The 18611-nt window shown below is 37.2% G+C and overlaps 5 protein-coding genes across 8 annotated transcripts in view; 3 read left to right on the forward strand and 2 right to left on the reverse strand.

Annotated features, from left to right (window-relative positions):
- The window catches only part of LOC134825004 (carnitine O-palmitoyltransferase 2, mitochondrial-like), a 98075-nt gene that overhangs the window by 75368 nt on the left and 4096 nt on the right, over nt 1-18611 (forward strand). The window lies entirely within an intron of this gene.
- The window catches only part of LOC134825002 (uncharacterized), a 105508-nt gene that overhangs the window by 68045 nt on the left and 18852 nt on the right, over nt 1-18611 (reverse strand). The gene's annotated exons all lie outside the window — the stretch shown is intronic.
- LOC134825006 (interstitial collagenase-like) overlaps nt 779-18611 on the forward strand; it is a 68189-nt gene continuing 50356 nt past the window's right edge. Inside the window, exon 1 of the mRNA XM_063837054.1 lies at nt 779-786. The gene's annotated coding sequence lies outside the window, so the exon portion shown is untranslated. The remainder of the gene's footprint in view (nt 787-18611) is intronic.
- Nucleotides 6704-9912, reverse strand: LOC134825003 (carnitine O-palmitoyltransferase 2, mitochondrial-like). The gene is made up of 4 exons (XM_063837050.1): nt 9478-9912; nt 9207-9345; nt 7634-9079; nt 6704-7410 (listed from the first exon to the last, which is right to left on the reverse strand). The coding sequence occupies exons 1-4, from the start codon at nt 9631-9633 to the stop codon at nt 7250-7252; spliced, it is 1902 nt and encodes a 633-aa protein (XP_063693120.1). The 5' UTR covers nt 9634-9912; the 3' UTR covers nt 6704-7249.
- Nucleotides 16672-18413, forward strand: LOC134825008 (uncharacterized). The gene is made up of 4 exons (XM_063837056.1): nt 16672-16881; nt 17078-17219; nt 17420-17541; nt 17750-18413. The coding sequence occupies exons 1-4, from the start codon at nt 16700-16702 to the stop codon at nt 18108-18110; spliced, it is 807 nt and encodes a 268-aa protein (XP_063693126.1). The 5' UTR covers nt 16672-16699; the 3' UTR covers nt 18111-18413.

Raw genomic sequence — 18611 nt, forward strand, 5'->3', positions numbered from 1 at the left:
TTACTCATTTTTCAATGACCGATATCTCGATTTTTAATAGGATTAGAGCGTAAAACGAATGCTTCCCGGAATCAGCACAATGAAGAGAACAAGATCCTGTTGGATTCTCAATTATTCATCACCCACCGGTAGTCCCTACTATGTTAAGTTTGGCCGAAGTTGGTCTAAGTGTTGGTGCAGTAACACTGCAGTAACAGGGCAAAGAAAAAAACTCTTGATAGACTAAATGAGAAAAAGTCTGATTTTATAATAATAATAAATACAACTTTTATAAACCGCCTTATAGCTAAATCATATAACTCGATATAATTTAATCCTGGAGATAAACTCCAGTGCTTTCTAAAGCGGCTCTTACATTAACTGAGCTTAATTTAATAATTTAATAATAACATTTTAATATTGAGGAATAAGCAAGAGAAGAGCTGTCCAGTGATGGCAAGATAACAAATTTTCCGTTGCAATGGTAAGGGATAAGATTATTATTATTATTAAATCTAAAATAGCTAATAATTTAATTAATTATTAACAGGCCCCTTAACGTGGGCAATAACATACGCTTTATATATATAAGGGATAAGAAGACTTTCAGCTAAACAATAGCAGAGTGCAAGACAAATTCATAGGACGTTTGGTAATAGAATTATGCCTACCATTTGCATTAGCCATAAAGAGGTATTACCCAGGAGTTTTTGTAGAAAGTAAAGTTTAATGTAAGTAAGTAAGTAACGAACTCGCATATGGGAAAGGTTCATGTGTTAAGGTGAGCAATTTGTAACAAATAATTTGAGGACAACATGACACTTCAAAACATAACAAGAGGAAATATGGACAGAAAAACCACATTCAAAGACTGAAAGATCTGGAGGACTCTGCAACCCAGGAATCAACTACTCAGTTATCATCGCTCAATAATCGGTTTGGTATCGATGTTACATACTATGTTTCCGCGACTTTGAAGCTTTTCTTTTTTTTTCAAACATTGGAGTACAATGTGCAGAAAGTTGGAGATTTAAACTTTTGGAAGCATGTAAGGATATAGATCTGATATCGATTGTAAATACTAAAGATACTCTAGCACAATTGTAACTGCAGTTTTACATGCTTGATGAACACTCTTGCAGGTACCACCCGTATTCATACTCAGACCTGAATATAGTCATTTTCCGATACAAGATTGGGGACAGGTTCTATAAACCAAAAAACAAACAAACAAGGTTGAAGGTGAGTCGACTTAGTACAAAAGCAAAAGATAAAACAGACATTATCATTTCATCAAAACAAGGCAATGAATTAAATTAGCCTCGGATGGCAAGAAGTCCTTCGAAATGTAAAATTTCATTTCCCATCGAAAACTTATATCACTGGATACTACTCCATACTCAGATAAAAATGGAAAATGTAGTTTAACGAATAACTTTAGTTCCCAAAAATGTGTCATTGAGTATGGAGTAACCAAAGTTGAATACAAGCCTCGGCGTATCAAAAACAACATAATTTAGCTAAAAACTGTTCATGTTGTGCAAATGATCACATGACACACAAACGGCATCAACCAGGCCGAAGAATAATATGATAATCATTAAATTTTATTATCAGTATGTTATAAACATGTGAATATGTGAGCCTTTAAAATTAAATTTGTTTGATTGATGATGTCAACCCATCAAGATTGTTGCTCTGAGAACAGCAAAGCAAAAATGATAGTTTGTCCCCTTAATATGGAGCCTGCGAAGTGCAAATGCGCGCGGCGCAACCACGTCTTAATTCCACGCGGGTTATATATATTGTTCTTGTCCCATGTCATGTGCCTTGTATTGTTTATTTTTTGACATCCGTTGCATGCCACTTTTCGCGCGCGAAGCGCCGACGAAACATGTATCAATTTATTTTTATTGTTTATTGATTTTTTGTTATAGACTGACCCGGCGCGCGCTATACTACGTTGCAGCACTTGGACAAGTATTTGCTCTATCCAGAGCCCTCTCGCTTGCAGTAGCTTAACGGGTGATACTTAACGGGTGATATACAGGACCGTCGACGAGTCCAACACGGCGCGCGTCCTGGTAGGTTGTAAACCTACAAGCAGTAGCGCGCGACCGCCGAAGGCGCGTCAGTACGCAGTACGCGTAGACTCATGGCTAGGTCAAGACAAGTATTATAAGTCATTTTATGAATCGATCCGGCATTTGCTTGCTCGAACCATGCAACGTTATGTGTTAGCTCTAGTGTATGTTTATAACCTACCGAGACGCGCGCCGAGTTGGTACAAACATTTAATTTTACGAATATCACATGATCATACGCTAATAATTGTTTTGTGCTTACTGCTTAAATAATATTGCGTGACCACCATGATTATCAGATTATATGGCAGGCATATGATTTATTTGTAAAATCAAGCGTGTCACATATAATATGTGACACGCTTGATTTTACAAATGAATCATATGCCTGCCATTAATTGCAGACGAATGACGATGTCAATCAGTCAATCACTCAATCCTTTGCAGCCCGGCGTGGTCCTGTGTGCTGTGGTGCCCGTGAATTTCGCCGATCTAATGAGAAGCATTTATATTTGATGCGCGGCGCGGCCCAGTAGTGCATTACGCTACTATGCAACGTCACATATTAAACTTCACATAGTATACGCGCAGACATATTGCATTATGCATTGGTAGGACGACGACGTAGGTTAAGCATAAAATATTAAGCGCTTTTCTTCACAGCAACTGCTTAGTGCTTAGGGTTGAATAGTATTTAATTAGGAAGAATTATAACATTTAAAAAAATTTTAAATGTGTATCATTTGTTTTATTTCACGTTCAACGTTCATCGTTTCAATTTTAACTTTTTTGACGCGTGGCCGTCAGGGCGATTTTGGCTTTGCAGCCTAGCTTCGTTTTTAATTGTTAATAATTTTAAATCTACCTTACCTGGGGACCTCAGGCTATTATGTTCATAAACATATAGAATAGAGATTCGGCGGAATGACAGGCTGAGCGCGGCCCAGTAAAATCTAGACCAAGACACGATCAACTAAAAATAAAATTTTGGACAAGCACTGACATCACAAATGACAAATAACAAATCATGGCCTTGCAATTTCCTCATTCTACGCTAGGTACGCGGGCTGAAATATAAATATTTAACAGAAAGCATTAGCAGTTGCTGCAGGAAAATGGAATTTATGTATTATTGGACTTGTTGTAGGGTGTTATAGAAAGAATTTGGGTGGGGTCACGGGTTGAAATGATCAATGCAACGTATAAACGAACTAGGTTCATATTGTAACATTGACAATTGATATAATAGGGTGCGCGTGGCAATTAGGATTTTTTGATTGCTCTATCCAGAGCCCTTGCGCTTGTTGTTAAATAAGCGCGCCCGCATCGGCGCGAAAGCACATGGTTAGGTGATGCATTTTTTGACGTCACGGCCCAACTTGCTGCCATGCACGTTCAACGTTTTATAGCTCTCTCGTGCACGCAAAGCGTACACTCCGGCCGGCCGGCGAGAATGCCGGCCGATCAAAAGGTGTTGCAGCGTGTGTCAAGGTCCAACAAGGACTAAAGAAAATCGCAATTATTTAGACCAAAAATCGCGGCGCCGCGACATGCCAAACCACAAACTAAACAAAATTGCGGCAAAAAAAATCTCAAAAATCGCGGCGAAAGATAATGTATTTGCAGAGCAAAGTCAGATGTCATATATTCGTTAACTAGCTCGTTAGTTTAGTTAGATTAGCTATACATACTGAGCAGAGCTTGCTTTTAGATCAGCCCTTCCAGACGATCTCGAAAGTTCTTCCCAGCTCTCCAGACCTCGCCAGAGGCAGAACGGAACTCGTTGTTCCACTTCGAATCTGTGACTGTACTCATATAAATAATATTATTAGTTAACTTTTGTTAATTCTTTACCATACTACACGCAATCAAACCAATAAACCCTGAGATTACATCACGTGATCGAATCACGTGTTTTGATAACAAAGCTAGAGACTAAGGGGTAAGGAGCACACTGCTTTTCATGTGTTTTATAGACTTACCACGAGTTCCTTTTCACAAATTGTACTACTAGTCTCAACTATAATTCTAAAAATTATCCTTTGTGGGGACCGACGGCTCATCCATCATCGTCTGAGTATAAGGCAGACACTCCTGATCAAGGACAAAAGAAAATCGCGATTACTTAGGCCACAAATCGCGGCTATGTTACAACCAGATCATTCTTAAATTAGGCCTTGACAATAGCATGTCTGAAGAGCCTTGCAGCAAAATATACGAAATTTCATGAGCTATGTAAAATATCCGAATATATACTGGTTTTTAACAAAATCTTAACCGATTAGCAAAGAAAATGAGTGGAAAATATGCTGCTCCTTCATAATTTTTTTATAGATATTTAAAACCGTTTCAATGTATCGTGAACACCCTGTATATGATATATATTAACTGTACTATCTTTTGCAAGCTGATGTCAACTTTGCGTTGACCGGTTGATGTAGAAAAGACAATTGTAAATATCAGATTTTCGCAACCATAAGGTAAGTTATACAACTCAATTCGGCGACGGCGTTCTGTGATCACGTGCCCGACAAAGTGTTGCCGTAAGATAAGTTTATTTGTTTTAAATATTTCAATATTTAAAACTTTTAAGATTTTAAAAGCTTTTAGTCACTAAAGTCATGAAAAGAATATAAAAAAATATTGTGGCGGGTTAAAAATAATGGCGAGTAAAAATCGAGGAGGAGGAGGAGGAGGAAGAGGAGGAGACTTATCAAGTTTTGATCACCTTTTCTACATTTGATCTTACAATTATTTGTATCACTCATTCCGTTTCGTTTCGTTCCATTTTACCTCATTTCGTTTCAATTAATTCAATTAATTTCATTCAACTCCAACCTCTATGCCTGCATTTAATGAACAAGAAACTATAACTGCCAGCAAAAATTCTTGAAATTCTGTGCTTACTCCTGATTAGAATAAAGCGAACAAATTTGGAAACAACTGTAGGGATTTATTAAAATGTTACGAATTTAACGTTATTTCAATAAGACAAATAATAGCTTGTAATCACGGTGATTCAAACCCACAACCTCCCGACTGAGAAGGGGAGGATCTAGCCCTGTGCTATCTAGCAGCTATAAGATAACATCACCCTCTCCAATACATACAGTGTTGGCCAGTGTAATACGTGGTCTAGTTTTCACCCGAGATAACGCTTATCATTATACTATAAGTATGCATTTGATAAAAGATAACAACCAATACAGTCATATCTTTCATAATATCACAGTTGCAATGCACGACGATGAAGAATAATTGCATGATGGTCAAGAATTGTCTTTGTTATAACTATGTGCAGTTATTAAATGAGACAATAAGCTAGTCGAGTTATAAAATATAGTGAAAATTGAGATATTAAGTACCAATCTTTAGTGTGTATCTAGTAATCGTGTTAATGCCATAGATATTCGCAGTTTCAATGGTTTGTTATGTAGTTCTTAACTGTTTACACGACTTGAATAGTTTCATCCCAAATTATTAAAACACATTGAAATCAGCTGTGCAATTAATTTGTGAACATAGGTAACTTACTTCCGCTGTGGTTTGGTACTACAAAATTTGGTAAGTTTCGATCGCGAAAAATAGGCGTGTAATTTGGGCATTTACAAATATCTGGCTACAAAACATTTGGGTGAGACCTTGGTTCCAAATCTGCCTCTGCTTTTTCGGTTGTTAATAATGATAATCTTTTAAAATGGATGGGGTTATTCCTACATTAATCTAAGATCAATAATTTAAATATTATATTAATATTATCCCCCGTCTGATTGTAGCTTACAAACGACACGCTTCAGACCAAACACACATAATGGGCATGGCAAAAAACTGGGAATCATTTGTCAGCATGACTCGTGCAAAGGCTGAATCTCATAGAAAAGTAGCACAATATTGGGACCGAGTCCACAACATCTTGAGCATGGTAGATTCCAAACACAAGGAAATTTTTCCTTTGGTTGGTAATATACTCAATGATGGAAGTATAGTGTATTGGCTATGCCCCGCTTACTAGTTTAGCTCTTTCTAGTCCCCTGCTACACGGCATGTAAACAGGGATTGGCTAGTTAGAGGCGGTCCGTGTAGGCCTTACACTGTGCTTTCAGCAATACTCATAACTCTCATATTTTTATCCGCAATGACTACCCTGTCCACACTTCTGCCCATTTCTCACTATTTTGGAGCTGCATTGGGAACTGTCACTACCCTTGTATCTGCCATAAATGGCTCCTTGAATCCGAGTGGGAGAAGACAAAATCAGATGGAAGCTAGTAGACGGTTTATGGCCCTGATGCTGAGAATGGTAAGAGTTGAAACTGAAAGGGATTATGAGGAGATGTGGAAGGAATATAACAAAGAATTACTGGACGAACCGTTCCTTCCATCAGGATCAAGAGTCAAAGACGATGCAGCTTTTTCCATATCGCCTGAGTTACAGATAGTGATAACCGAGAAAGAAGCAGATGTTGATGAATGTGCATCAAATTTTGGGGTTGAGGAGGGTCGCTTTGTCGTAGAAAATGGTGTTTCTCAGTCGGTTGAAAATGGGAGAAAATACCGGGATACTGACACTGAACTTAAAGCTGAATCTTCAACGTTGTAGTATTAATAAGATTATGAGAAATGAAGATTACTATGAAAATAGTTGTATACATACTAATTAGAGAGACAATCAATTACTTAGAGACAATTAGAGACACAAATAGAGACACAATGCTCAAAATCGACCCACTATAAAACTCTTTTGGAGTAAAAGCAGCCAAGTTATGTGTTATGGAACCTGCTCCCTGAGGGACGTTCTTGTTTATATCTACGAGTTTAATTCTATATGATTTATTGTAGAATTTATTTTATTGTGATAGAATAATCTTTAGCAAAGTTTTACGGAATACAAAAACTTGGCGACGTTGGTGTTGGTTTGTCATCATTTGTCATTGTATCAGCAGAAGTGGAATGGAAACTTCTAGAAGATGGAAAGAAAATGCCCATAGACTTCGCCGAGACGAACTTTCAGTTAAAGTCGGACTTCGACAAAATTTAGCGAAGCAGCAAACGAGCAGCACTACCATTATAACAACGGGGTGCACCCTAAAGACACTCTGAAGTCTGACATCGAAATTGCATAACATCAACTGTCCCTATCAAGTTTTTATAAAAACATATTATCAAGATCATCAAAATCCAGACGTTTAAAATGATAAAATTCTAGAAGGTTTAAAGTTCTTCCCTTGGAACACAGCCAACAAATCTTCAGCAGATTTCCCCATATTATCTACAAAATCACTGAAGTGATCGTTGGGGAGGTAGCAGGAAACGGCAGCTCCGAAACTTTCTTTACTCATCAAGTAACCTGGAGATATTTACTGTTATCTAAATGGGAAGTGGTACTTCCAGGGGATATATATTATATAACTGTTGCACACTATGATGATTGCAGATCTGATATATGATAGCATAAATTTAGAATTCAATTCATAACTCGATTTTGGGTATCCCTCGAAATTCCAGTTTTAAAAATTGAAAGCTTTAAAAATACTGTCACACCAAATAAATATATTGTCGATTAAACCCACCTATCCCATAGCCTTGAGAAGAAACTGCCCCAAAAGTTAAGTATAGTTTAAGAGCCGGTGACCCAACAGTACTGGTAGACAGCCCAATATTCGCCATCTTACCCCAACTCGGATCTGTAAACAACTCCAACTCTTTCTCCCCTTGATGTCGGTTCATCGTGCGCAACGCAAGCAAATGTCTGTCAAACCCTTCTCCTTGAGCAGCTTCCTTACAAAGTGACACATGCTTTGAGGAGGTTTTCTTGAGCAGATCCACAATCTCAGATAAGCTGGCCTGATGATCGTGATCAAATGCTACAGAACAGTTTTTAGTTTCAGTCGAGCAGGATCTGATAGTCTCAGTTCTCCCTGATCTATAATGAGCGGTACTACCTGACTCGTATGTTCCCACACACTCCCCGTGTGTTCTCCAATACCCCATCTGGAATATCAGCTGACTCACAGAATCTGGGCTCATTCCGAACTTTTTGATTACACTCTTTCCGAAACCACCAAAGTTGAAATCTTCAACTTTAGATCCCGAATTAGCAGCTACATACTGAGATTTAGCCTTTTCAAGTTGACCTAGAATCGAGTCACTGTAGACAGGATCAACTCTAACAACAGGTATAGCATCACTTCCAGCACTCTTCACAGGCACCTGTCTCAAATAATCAATATGCACGTTGTTCATCATGTTCATTTTTGCGAAACCATCTAACCTAGAGTGTTCCCAGTTCACACCTGCCTTTCCATCCTGAGTAACCACCAAACTAAACGACTTGTCAAACCACCGGTTGTGGCCCTCTCCAACCAGTCCGTTCTTCAGAACCTCACCTGAGTTCTGGGTCTTCAAATCATCCAGACACAACACGAAGATTGCTTCATCAATGACATCTAGAAAAAGTTTGTTCTGCGCTTCAAGCTCTGCGCGCACGTTAGACCAATCCTCTCTTTCCAGTGCAGTGAAATACCCTAATCCTTGTTTGTTAGGAGCTCGTGAGTCAGCTAGAATCTCCTCTAGCGCTAACTGCAAAGCGCCAGTGTCTCTTATTTCACCTTTACTATCCAAAACTTCAATACTGTAAACATGTCCCTTGTGCAGCACTGCAAGATGTCTAGAATCAGGGAACTTCACATTCTCATCACGGGTCTTGCCGGGAATACGCGTAGACTGGAACAGCAGCGGGAACTGCATCATACACGCATTGATGGGTGGTAACTTATTGTCGCGCAGCGTACAGAAGTAGCGCAGAGTGGATGTAACCAGCTGTGTTGCTTTGTCTATCTGGGTGTTAAGCGCTGGGTCCGGATGGTCGGAGTAGGTTAGGAAGGTGTTGGAATTGAGTAGGACGGACCTTCGGTCACATAGGTACATGTCAAGCCAGGCATGGTGGATATAGCTGTGTTGAGGGTCAAGTGTTTTTTCTCTGGCTAGGAGTGCCGCGTGGAGGTCTCTGCCTATACCTATAGGGAGGATGAATTGAAAATAATCGAGAAAACCTTCAAGTACTAAATTACTGTAAAACCAGATACTGTAAAACCGAATATAATAATGTGCTCTATCAAAACAACTTCAAAATGCACAATTCACCCTTCTTGAACTTGTTGACAGTATCAGAAGTAGCAGCAAACTCAGCAGCAGTTAGGAGAGGTCTCTGTGCGTTCAGATATCTTGCACAGGTGTCCGCTAGGTTAGGAATAGGAAGACGAGGGAGAGTCTCTTGGAGAGCCTGAAATATGTCAAATATGTAAGTCAGTGCAGTGATTAGAGGCTTTTAATTCGGAAAATCTATAACTTATAAGTAAACAACTGAAATACATTGTTTTTGTATTTGAGTGTCATTTACACTACTATTACTCACAGTAGTTGGGGTATCAGAGTGGTGAAGATAATTTCCTCCAGCCCCTGAAGGTACGGTACCTAAGTGCCTAGGTACGGTACCTAGGTAGCTATTAGAAGCAGCGTGAACTAGGTATCGGGTATCATTTAGACAAGATTTACTGGCTACTTTCAGCATTCAGTAATTTTTAACAGAAACAGAAGATTTGTGTTATGAAATTATAACCACACAGTTGATAACAATTTGCAGTGTAGCGGACAAAAATCAAAACTAATGTAACAACTTAGTGTGTGATCTATTCAGATAATTAGCGCTGCCTTACGTCAAGGCGGAAAAGGTGCAGGAGACTACGTACTCCACAATGGCATCTGATACAATACAATATACCTTATGTCACACACCCCGTACCCGTTTTAAGAAGACGCAATCAGGGCAATAACTAGATTTTTCAAGGTCGTTAGAAGCAATTAGACTATTAGTTATATGGGGAATGTCATGCAATCAGTGACTGATTAGTAATTGAAGACGGTTTTTATAATGCTGCTTATGTGAACTACAGTGATGTGCCCTGATGAGGTGTTATTGGAGTACTGCGAGAACTTTAAGTTTATTATCGTGAGGGATTATTGTCAAATAGTAATAAAACATGACAGACTCTTCAGCATGCAGTAGCCATTAACTGATAACCACAGTTACGAATTCGATTGACGTCTTAGTCTTAGTCTTACGATATGTTACACAATTTGGTACGCGGACCGAATCGCTATATATTTTAATTTATAGCGTAATACCGGAACGGGTTTGTGGCGTACCATCTCACCGTACCCGCATCCCTACACCGCGGTAGCCGCACCATACATTGATCATTATACTTCAGTAGAATCTGATTAACAATTAAGTTACGCACGATTTGCAAAAGCATATGAGATTCGATCAGTTAGGGCGCAATTAGATTTTGACCGTTCTGTGCAGTACATGCTTATAGTTATACGTTTTTGTTGTATGAGTGATGAGTAAGGTGTGGAATTGTAAAAGTAAGCTATACCGTACCAATGTATTTTTTACGCTGATTTTGAATAAGACCTATTACATAGCATGAAATTAAAGTCATTTTTAGACGAGTTATGATCAAATAATAATTTTTGTCAGACGCACGCACGTGACAAGCTTTACTTGTAAAACGATATTTGAGCTGTTTGTTATTATACTTTAGATTTAGAGTTAGTTTTGGTTTTTAAAGTAATCGTGAAGATAATAACAATATATATAATAAAGATTTATTATAGCTGTGGTGCGCACGGTGCCGCGCAACGGCGTTGTGGGGTCGGCCACTCACGCTGAATAACAGAGTAGCCAAACCGGGGTCTATTACCCGTACGGCATATTATTACGCGCAGGGTCACTGGCGGTCCGCCGACCAGGGACGTCCGGTGGCGATCTGCCTCTGGTCTGCATGATATATGACCACCAAATCTGAGAGCAGGTTGGGGGCACTACGGAAAGCTTATAAGCTACCGTCAACTATTACTACTAGTACTACTACTACTAATAAAGATTTGAAGACTAAAGTACAAATGTATGCCATGCACCTTATATAACTTTAAATACTTACCATTAAAATCGAAATCAGCATTTACAATTAATTTACACAAAACAGTCAAAACACAAAATTTAATTGCACCTGGCTATGCGTAAACACATGGGTAGCCAAAACCAAAAGTGAACTACTTCATATTTCAATATTTTCGTAATGGAATGGATTGCCATCCTCAAAATTAATTGACGCGATGTCAACCCTTCCAGCTAGTAGTAGTACTGATCGTTGCTCTGCGAAGCAATAATGCAAAACAACGATGCGAACATGGAACAGAGAGGTAAGATCAGAATGAAAGTTCCAAATTCGCGCGGCGCGTCGAAGTTAAGGAGCAATTAGTCCTCCAATTCTCAAAATTTAGTAAAAAGCCTTATTAATTATAAGCATTTTCTGCTCGATTATACGCTAATCAAACATTAAATACACTTTTTATTATACGTATTTTGACCGGATAACAATGATCTAAAATGCAAATGCAAAATGGTCATAAAATACAAATTATTAAACTCAAATTTTTTTTTTGGTTAAAATTGCAAAAAATCAATTTTTCAAATCCAAAAAAATATTAAAATTTATTAAAAAAAGTAAAATAAGTGTAAATTTAAATTGATACACGATGGCAATCCTTCGCAGCTCGGCGAGTCTCAGTGGTGCATTTTGCCGATCTACCGAATGTTGCGAGAATAATTATTTGATGCGCGGCGCGGCCCAAATATAGTGCATCATGCGACAAAAATTTAAACTTTTTTTATTTATGCGTGGTTTAATTTTTGGTACTATTGGAGGTATATATCGTATTTTTTGTAGCGCGATGCGTTACTGTGCCGCGCCGCGCACTTGCAATAAGGCTTCTCACAGCGATCTGGCTAGATCGGCGAGATGCGCTACTGTGCCGCGCCGAGCTGCCATGAATTGACATCGTCAATTAATCGTATTTTGTAAACAATTTATTTGTATATTCAATATTTCGTAATAAGGATGAATTGAAAAATAATTTCCGCCAAAAAAGATTTTGAAATTAAACCAAAGTTTTGAGTGCGCCGCGCATATTTTCTAAAAATTATACACAGAATGAAAATCGAGCGCTAAAGCATATAAACTGTCATATTGTCACATCACAGTGCTGGCGAGCACGACCGTTGCATTTATTGTGGGTATACTATGTTCCCCACTTACTATTATACCCCTTTTACTATTATACCCCTTTGGTACACGTTACAAGCCTCTTTTGTGCACGCGAAGCGTGCACTCCGCCTCCGGCAGGAGTTTTCCAGGCATTAAGACTCATCGGAAGTCGTTCAGCAGATTTATTTTTAGTTCAAAACATTCTAATTTGATGTCGAAGATGACAGGAATAAAAAATAGTTATGTTCAGATTTTTAAGAAATTTGCATAAAATACTCGCCAGCACTGTTATACGAAATTCGGTAAAAAACCCAAAATCGCCATATTCAGGTGTCCTAAAAACCATGTTAAAATTGAGTTAGAGATCTGAAATTTTTCAGGGCGTCTAGACGTTGACCAAATTGACTGCAAAAAAAGTTTCAGGTTTCAGGAGCATCGGGAAATGGGTTTTCTAGAACCCCTGTTTTACGACAGATTGTCCCTGAATATACATGTATACAGATATACATATATATTCAGGGATAGACGCTTTGCCAGTCAATTGTAGCCTGTATTTAAATTGTGCATTAGGCTAGTTTTAAAGTTGAAAATCGAAAAGTTGCACACGTGGGGACACGCCCAAATTGATAGAAAATTGCTAAAATCACTGAAAATTGCTGTTTTCGTCATTTTCTGTCAACTTTAGAGTGCCGTTGTGATTACAGTTCTTCTTGAAATACTTTGAAACTTTGCATGCTTATCAAGCTATATATAAAACAATTACATGCAAAAATTTAGGGCGATTCAATATTGGATGCGCATGAAATGTCCGCTCAAAGTTTGCACGTGCGAAAGGTGAGAATTTTGCTCATTCGTGATTTCCAACAAATTCTGCTTTGCCACGACAGTTTAATGTCATTATATATGAATTTAATGTCAACTTGAATGAGTATTAAGTGGTATATTCAGTCAGTGATGGACCGATATGCTTACCTAAACACAAGGAAATGTTTTTAAAGGAAAAATTTCGAAATCGTTGAAACTTCCTCCTTATTATAATGAAGATATCAGTTTATATTTCGACTTTATAAAGTACCCTGACATTATAATAAAAAAGAGATGATATTTTACCAAAACCCATAATCATGGGTAGAGTGGACCGCTGCCAGTGTCTCTCTTTCCCAAACAAAAGGAAATGATATTAATTTGATTGACCGTTCTCAAATGCAAAATGATACCGAGAATGAAATCGGTCGCTCGCTTTTCCCATTCATTTACAATTGTAATAGATTAAGAAGAACTACCCAAAGGCAGCTGTACTCGGCAATAAAGATTCAATAAACTTCAGCTAATGCAATAAGTGATAACTACCACCCTTACCCCGAAATACTAGGTATCGACCCGAACGCAACCCAAAGAGATTTTTACAGCATCTGATTGACATGTAATCAATCGAAAATTATTACAATTCGTAAGCCGTGAATGAATGGGAAAAGCGAGCGACCGATTTCATTCTCGGTATCATTTTGCATTTGAGAACGGTCAATCAAATTAATATCATTTCCTTTTGTTTGGGAAAGAGAGACACTGGCAGCGGTCCACTCTACCCATGATTATGGGTTTTGGCAAAATAACTACTTTAGTAGTTTTAAGCGGTTTTTAAAGATTAGATTAGATTAAGAACAATGAAATATACATCATCACTAGTTTTAGACATTTTTCCGAATTTTTTCCCTAGATCGTAGGGAATAAGTAATCGGGTTTGGATATATGAGGTGGCCCGATGGACCTGCGATGACGACAAAAGTCTGCTCCTTCGCAATATAGACCACTCCCCTATAATTATGTGTACAAAAGGAACCTATTTTGCGCGCGCGAGGCCAGTTATGTGTTAATTAATTAGAGGCATAGCAACCAGTTGTAGGTGCTTGACGACTGTTACACAGATTTCCATCGGGTTACAATTTACTCTAATTCATTAATATAGCATATTAGTCATCTGAGCGGATCAATCATCAATATTTAAAGTGTTATTTTGTTGAAACAAGCTCAATAAATTACCGAGTGATAAAATTCAGCAAGTCAAAACAAATTAAATTATGATATCAGCTGATAAACTTGTGGCCGATTATTTAACAGTCGATCGACACCGAAGGGTAAAAAGCGATTATATATTTAAGAACAGATGTTACTTTACATTTACACTCAAGAAGCGACTAAGATATGTTGCGGTATGCTTTTAAAGAATCCTATATAGTCGATGGTGCTGTACAGCACCATCGACTACATAGATGTGTCGAGTAAGCATCAAAATGTATTAGTTTATGTTAGATACAAATAATAACTAAGATGAGACAGAATATTTTATTACAGTCAATAAAGTTGGCATACGATGTCATAATATGACGTGACATGATACGTAAACACGAAACAAACCGCGTAAAATATGAAATGATCTACAACCAAACCACATACAGATCAACGGCGACACCTCAGATGCGCGCAGAATTTTCAAGTTCTGCACGCCTAATATAATAATGAAAACGATTATCACCATGCGCGCCAAACACCACTCTGGGATACAATAAAGTAGAACAATTAGTATTACATTGTAGGCAGTAGGGAAATTTGATCGTGCGTGGTGTTACCGCGGCGAAATTCTTGTTCTTCTTTCGTCATTAAAAAACAAAGTTTTAACAGAATTGTCATAAAAATAATTTATCTCCATAAAGTAGAAATTAAACTAATAAATGAAAAACTGTTAATTTAAAAAAAATTGAAGAAACTTATTCCTATTTGGCAACACACGGATTTTTATGTAAATATTGAACTTTTTGCTTCTTATTTTCGATATAATTTATACCCTCTATCTTCCCTAGAACTGTGTATGACACAAAAGTTGCCTGTGTCTACTGAGTTATTATTCTTTTTAAATTCATCTAGGTTAATTTTAAAATCAATGACAGACACTGAATTTCTAACAAAAGGTGGCAATTTATTCCAAAAGCTGATAACATGCTCTAATAAAAAATTATTTGACAACGTTTTAATATTTCTATCGTTATTGTGGCATTTCAGAACTTCTTTTCCTTCGAATTGATTATCATTTCGCTGTGTAATTTAATCATTAACTATTTTTTCATGTATTCTCTTTGATGTGGATTACACATCCATACTAAGTAAAACAAAAGTTTAAGTAAAACAAAATTTCTAATGGAAGTCGACTCTATATAATGTGACAAGCTTTTTATCATATTCTTTAATATACTCAAAAGTTGACTCCACATGTGACATACTTTTTATCTTCTACTATATAATTTATCGTGATTGGTTGACACTGAATTGGTTTTAATGGATCCTTTACAGTTACACTGTTAACAAGAATTTCGCCGCGGTAACACCACGCACGATCAAATTTCCCTACTGCCTACAATGTTATTGTTTTACTTTATTGTATCCCAGAGTGGTGTTTGGCGCACGTGATCATCGTTTATATTATATTAGGCGTGCAGAACTTGAAAAATTCTGCGCGCATTTGAGGTGTCGCCGTCGATCTGTATGTGGTTTGGTTGTAGATCATTTCATACTTTGCGCGGTTTTGTTTCATGTTAATAGCAATAACGATGCGTATCATGTCACGTCATATTACTGCATCGTATGCCAACTTTATTGACTTGTGACTGTAATAAAAAATTCTGCCTCGTCTTAGTTATTATTTTTATCTAATATAATTTAAACTAATACATTTTGATGCTTACTCGACACATCTATACTTATAGCACCATCGATTTTCGAGCCTTTTATTTGATATACGATTCTTTAAAAGCATACCGCAATCTTGATATTAGTTGCTTCTTGAATGTAAATGTAAAGTAACATCTGTTCTCAACTATGTATTCCTATGCTTTTTACCATTCAGTGTTGATTAACTGTATAATAATCAGCCACGATTTTATCAGCTGATATCATAATTTTATTTGTTTTGACTTGCTGAATTTTATCACTCGGTAATTAATTAAGCTTGTCTCACCAAAATAACACTTAAATTTATGATTGATCCGTGTGTAACAGTCGTCAAGCACCAAAAACTGGTTGCTATGCCTGTAATTAATTAACGCATAACTGGCGTCGCGCGCGCAAAATAGACTCCTTTTATACACATAATTATAGGGGAGTTGTCTATATTGCGAAGGAGCAGACTTTTGTCGACATCGTAGGACCGTCGGGCCACCTCATATATCCAAACCTGATTACTTATTCCCTACGATCTTTTTGCCTTCGGCAAGAGTAGGGAAAAAAATTTGAAGTTTGATGGAATTACAGAAACGAAAATAATTGATAATTCATCACAAGGAATTCATTAAAGCAGCTGAAAGTTTGTTGCTTAATTAGTATCAGGTCATTGTCCCCAAAATTTGGCTCATATACCAGCTATATTGTGACCCAACATTAATGTGGTTTTGAAACATTAGTTCATTGACTACAATCATGTAAATCGAAAACTTATCACCAGCCATGTCATTTCCACCATCTAACGATGCTTCAATGATGCCAAGTCCAAGACGGGGAAAACGGAATCCTCGCTTTTCCTCTCCAGGACAACAGTTTTCACCTGGTGGCCAACAAAATTCCTTCCATCAGTCGCCTTACAATAACGGAGGAGGCCAACAGTCTCCCTATAATAACAGAGGAGGCCAACAGTCTCCCTATAATAACAGAGGTTTTGGGTACGTTACACTTTATGGCTTGAGATATCAAATGGTGAATGTATATGAATGTATCTGTGACGAATATTTTGATCTAAAACCTTAAGCTGTATTTGTTGGCTTTTCAATTGGAACTGATGGGATTTTTGTACAGTGCTGTTTAATTTCTAGAATTGCTGATGAACAATGAACATTAATTTAGTTCATTTCACTGCAGGACTCCAAATAGACAGTCAGGTGGACGCGGGCGGGGCCGTGGACGTGGACAAGGGTGTCAATATGGGGACTATCAGAGAGATGTCCAACAGTTCAGTCCCAACTACCGGTCTATGAGTGGAGGTTATGGAGGCTCCTCACCGGTATGATTATAACTATTCCTGTAACAAATTGACAGTATATATCTGTACTTTTTATTGTAGGAAGGATCTTTGAATTTCAACAAATTTTTGCATAATATTTCGGTGATTCATCTATCTATTTTTAATTGACTCTAATTGATTACAAATTGGATTTGTAATTCTATGAAAATTAACTAAACTAGTTGATTTCACCTCCTCAGAATTGTAGTTTTGACCCTAACCTGAAAAGAAGAATGCACCCACAAGGTAACGGACTCTACCACCCGTCTATGGCAACTGATCCGTGGGAAGGGTTATCATCTGAGGATAAACCTATGTTCAAGTGAGTTCAATGTTAACTAATTAACTAATTAATTAATTAATCAATGTTCAAAACATGTTTTAGTCAGCTAATGAGATTTTCATGTATAGCAAATTCTATCTATTACTTATTAAATAAGGCCATGCGTTGATTCATCAAATTCGACTTTAAATATTCAATCAGTTTAATCTTAACATAATAATATTAATATTAAACTCTTTAAACGCAGGGCTGCAAACTACATCAGCGAAAGTTATTTGAGTTACTGCGCTAAATTGCAAACGAAATCACGTGAACGCACATTTGAGGATGATTGGAAGACATCGTCTGATTCCACAACTACACCCTCAGTATCTCAGTTAGCAGCAAATGTCTCCAAACTCTATGACTCATTTGTCTCTAGTAATTCTGAAAGTATTCCTGGAAAACTAAAAGAACATCGGAATGACGATAGGCCTACTAAAATCCAAAAAACTGAAACCAGTATAAAAAATACTGAAACGGCTACAGAAACTTTGAATGTTGAAGAAGGAGAAAAGAAAGTAAAAGAGGATGACGAATTTTCTGATGACGGAAATTTGATGTTTTGATCTTCATTTATTTAAATGTTTCACTGCCTATGACTTGATAGATAACAGACACTTTTTCCGTATCAAATCTGTGAATTTTAATTTTAGTCAGGATGTAAAACACATTATAAAACCTTTTATAATGTTTATGCCTTTTACAACTTTCTTTTTATTATATAATATTATTATTATCAACTGAAATATAGGAGAACATAAACGTGGATGCGACAGAATTTTAGCACTAAAGAAAAGTTTTGAAAACTGGGATTCGAAATTGAATTATATTTTAAACTGTTTAACATTTGAAATATTTTATCATTCTGCTATGTGGACTTTTATTCCAGTTCTTAACTCATTTGTCCTTATCTTTCTAAATTTAGTTTAACAAATTTATGTTCAAAACATACATCAAGACAGTGGAATAAACCGTTCAGTCTGGGATTTGCTTTACACAAGAGCCTCCCCCCCCCCCCCTCTTTTGATGTTTTAATAACGTAATGTGTGGTTTGTTCTATTATTTAC

This window comes from Bolinopsis microptera, chromosome 13 (assembly GCF_026151205.1).
Source record: "Bolinopsis microptera isolate Bmic1 chromosome 13, MBARI_Bmic_1.0, whole genome shotgun sequence".
NCBI classification, from domain to species: Eukaryota; Metazoa; Ctenophora; class Tentaculata; order Lobata; family Bolinopsidae; genus Bolinopsis; species Bolinopsis microptera.